This window comes from Protobothrops mucrosquamatus, unplaced genomic scaffold (genome assembly GCF_001527695.2).
Source record: "Protobothrops mucrosquamatus isolate PMUCROS unplaced genomic scaffold, P.Mucros_1.0 scaffold5795, whole genome shotgun sequence".
Lineage (NCBI taxonomy): Eukaryota > Metazoa > Chordata > Lepidosauria > Squamata > Viperidae > Protobothrops > Protobothrops mucrosquamatus.
In genome coordinates this window covers 23,419-27,392 of record NW_015391642.1, presented here as the reverse complement: position 1 = coordinate 27,392, position 3,974 = coordinate 23,419, and the positions used below count along the sequence as shown (strand labels likewise).

At 41.4% G+C, this 3,974-nt stretch overlaps 1 protein-coding gene across 1 annotated transcript in view; it reads right to left on the bottom strand.

Moving 5' to 3' along the window:
- Positions 1-3,974, bottom strand: part of LOC107299957 (nitric oxide synthase, inducible-like) — a 29,068-nt gene that overhangs the window by 9,178 nt on the left and 15,916 nt on the right. The window contains exons 7-9 of the mRNA XM_015829300.1: positions 3,451-3,648; positions 2,134-2,344; positions 649-736 (exon numbers count right to left, since the gene is read on the bottom strand). Of these exons, the coding sequence (XP_015684786.1) occupies positions 649-736; positions 2,134-2,344; positions 3,451-3,648 (497 nt within the window). The remainder of the gene's footprint in view (positions 1-648; positions 737-2,133; positions 2,345-3,450; positions 3,649-3,974) is intronic.

Genomic DNA, 3,974 nt, shown 5'->3' with positions numbered 1-3,974 from the left:
AACTAAGGAGAAACTTCCTGACAGAACAATTAACCAGTGGAACAACCTGCCTCCAGAAGCTGTGAATGCTCCAACACTGGAAGTTTTTAAGAAGAGACTGGACAGCCATTTGTCTGAAATGGTATAGGGTTTCCTGCCTGAGCAGGGGGTTGGACTAGATGACCTCCAAGGTCCCTTCCAACTTTATTATTATTATTATGTGACCACGGTACAATGTGACAGTTGTAAATGTGAGGAGGTGATAAAGCTGTTCTTTTACACCTTCATTTTTTTACAACTTCAAATGGGTGCTAAATGTGGCAGTTGATAAGTGAAGATTACCTGTACATTGAAATAGATACTACCTATGCCAACTGGAAATGTTTAGGCCTCGTTGGTCTGCTTTTATCTTTCTTTTCCTTCTCACTTAGAGAAAAGGCTAAGATGCAGCCCATCCCCTTATCTTAATTTCTATTTACAGGTCTTTGAACAGCACAGAAATTAGTCCATATGCTTTACAGAAATTAATTCATAGGCTTTTCAGAAATTAGTCCATATGCTTTACACCCCTAACAGAATCAACCTGTATTTCATAAGATACCATTTAGGTATTTTTCAGTCTGAGAACTCAAGTTTTTATTACCAGCTACTTTTCATCTGCAACTTTACCTGCGAATAAAACAGGGCATTGTTTTTTTCAGGTCCATCGTGTTCAGCCAAGTACTGCAAACCCCATGGTGCACTGGACCTTTTCCATCTGAGAAGAAAAGGGGAGAAAAAAGACCACACATATGATGTTTTTGTGAAGTATTTTGAGAAGGTTGAACTGAAATCGCAAGAAAGGTTATAGGAGAGTAGACAGACTTTGCTGTATGGTGATTTTAGCAGGCCCTACTCAGAGGATAAGAAGAGTATTAATCCTTTTGAACTTTCCTTTTGGAGAAGACTCCCAAGGATTCAGGGTACAAGTAGTCCTCAACTTACATCAGTTCATTTAGTGCACATTCAAAGTTACAACGGCACTGAAAAAAGTGACTTGTGACCATTTTTCACACAACCATTTTAGCATCCCCATGGTCATGTGATCCAAATTTAGATGCTTGGCAACTCATATTTATCATGGTTGCAGTCTCCCAGGGTCATGTGATCACCTTTTGAGACCTTCTTACAAGCAAAGTCAATGAGGAAGATTCACTTAACAACCAGGTTACCACCTTAATAGCTGCAGTGATTCACCTAACAACTGTGGCAAGAAAGGTCGTAAAATGGGGCAAAATTCAACAATTGTCTCGCATAGCAACAAAAATTTTGGGCTCAACTGTGGTCGGACCACCTGTATTTACTCTTCTTTCTTGGAGACGATAAAAAGTTGCAGGAACTTTTTGCCACCTCCAAGAAAGGAAAGAGGATATAATCTTGGGATGTTAATATTTGTTGAGCTGTTCAAAAGCAAGTTTTTAATTTTTTTTTATTCTGCTTTATTATTTTTAAATAACTTGAGATGATGAACATAGCTAATACTCCTTCCTCCTCTTATTTTTCTTCACAATAACAATTCTGTGAGGTGGGCTGGGTGGAGAAAAAAATAACTGGTCCAAGGTCACCCAGCCGGTTTTCATGCCTAAGGTGGGACTAGAACTCTCGGTCTCCTAATTCCTAGCCTGGTGCTTTAACCACACTAGACCAGTGGTTCTCAACCTTTTTAATGCCGCGACCCTCAACCAATTGTAAGTCGAGGACTAAACCGGTTGTAAGTTGAGGACTAAACCGGTCGTAAGTCGAGGACTAAACCGGTCGTAGGTCGAGGACTACCCAACCGGTCGTAAGTCGAGGACTTTCCCTGCCCGGGAGCGCCGCGCATGCGTGGTTCCGCCCCCTGCGCTGGCCGAGGCGTAGCTGGCAAGCGGCAGAGACGGAGCAGGCCGACCACCAGCTGGCCCAGCCCAAGGGAGGTAAGGCACCTGCTGGAAAAGGGGAAAAAAAATGGTGGACAGCCTTGCTTGGCGACCCCCGTGAAATGGTCGATCGACCCCAAATGGGGTCGCGACCCATAGGTTGAGAACCGCTGCACTAGACCAAAGCAGCTCTCACATTTAATGAAGAATCAGCGCAAACACAGGGCCAATGGAGTTTCAGAACAGAAAACCCACTTACTTCTAGATCTATAGGTCACCACTGCCACAGTCAAATGTAATCCCTGGGGCTCCCAATCCTGCGAAGAACTGATCGAGTAATATCTGGGCTTGAGTAAAGGCAGCTGAGAGAGTAAAAAGGATGTTGAGATCCTGATGGATGAGAATTCCTCCAGGACTTCCAAGATAGTAGGGCTGTTGTAAAATTTCCACTTGTTGTATTCCTCCAAATTCTACAGTGAAAAGCAAACATATAGACATTCCGGTACCTGGTGTTTATGCATTGATTTATATTTATATCTCCTCCGAAATGGAGGTGCAGCTTGTCGTAGAAATAATGGCATCCTATAAAATTGGATAACATAAATATAAAACTGGAAATGAGCATAGAAATAACTACAGTAGGCATCAGTTTGACTCAAAGCCAGAGATGAAAATGTGCTATCCTAAACAAAGTTATTATGTTACCGATCCCGAATCAGTTCACTGGGGTTGCACTACTGTAGCTATATTAAAGCCCCTCTTGAGTGACTATACAGGTGACTATACAGACATGTCAATGTAGCTTTTTTAGTAGCAGGACAAAAGTGATCTGCTATTGGAATGTTTTCAGCTTCTCAGTATGGTCTACAGCCATGAAATCTCCTGATGGTCTCCCACCCAAGCACTAACAGAATAACAGAGTTGGAAGGGACATTGGAGGTCTTCTATCTAGTCCAACCCCTGATCAAGCAAAAAATTCTATACTATTTCAGACAAATTGTCGTCCAATCTTTTTTTTAAAAACCTCCAGTGTTGGAGCACCCACAGCTTCTGGAGGAAAGTCGTTCTATTGATTATTAATTGTTCTCACTGTCAGGAAATTTCTCCTTAGTTCTAGGTTGGTTCTCTCCTTGATTGGTTTCCATCCATTGCTTCTTGTCTTGTCTTCAGGTGCTTTGGAGAATAGCTTGACCCCCTCTTCTTTGTGGCAGCCCCTCAGATATTGGAGCACTGCTATCATGCCACCCCTAGTCCTTCTCTTCATTAAACTGGACATACCCAATTCCAGCAACCGTTCTTTATATGTTTTAACCTTCAGCTCTCTATTCATCTTTGTTGCTCTTCTCTGTATTCTTTCTAGAATCTCAACATCTTTTTTATATCATGGTGACCAAAACTGGATGCAATATTCCAAGTGTGGTCTTACCAAGGCATTGTAAACTGGTATTAGCACTGAGTCCAACCTTGCCTAACTTTTGGAGATCAACCATGGTTGACCAAGAGCTAGCAGGTGAAACAGAGACATGCTCTACAAGTAATATTTTTTCTCCCTGCCCGTAACTGTTCCCAAACTCACATGACACAAGAGATTCAGCCTTTCCTTCTCATTTTCATCTTTTGCCAGCTGGGAAAAAGATCTTAGCAACTGCTGGGAAGGAGGAGAGGTTACATCAAGGAAATGCATCAAAGCTTGTGCCAGTGTACATGCTGGAAACTTTTTGTAAGGAGTCCAGTAGTCACCTGGAATGAAAGAGGAAATGGGTGAGAATATATTCTGAGAGTCAACAGAAGAAAGAGAGACTTCATCTAAGTCTAAAATAAATATATCTGACCAGTTGCCTTCCAAAATAGTCTTTCCTGTTGACCTGAACTGTTAATTGAAGTCAATCTCATCCCTGCAGGGGATTATTATTATTATTATTATTACTTTAATTTATACCCCGCCCTTCTCCCGAGGGACTCAGGGCGGCTTACAGGTAAATAAAAACAGAGCTATACAATAAATATTTAAAAGCCAAATTAAAATATATATTAATTAACCTGTATTAGAAAAATTATAAAATCCCTTTAAAATCCCTATAAAATCCCCCCCTAGGCCAA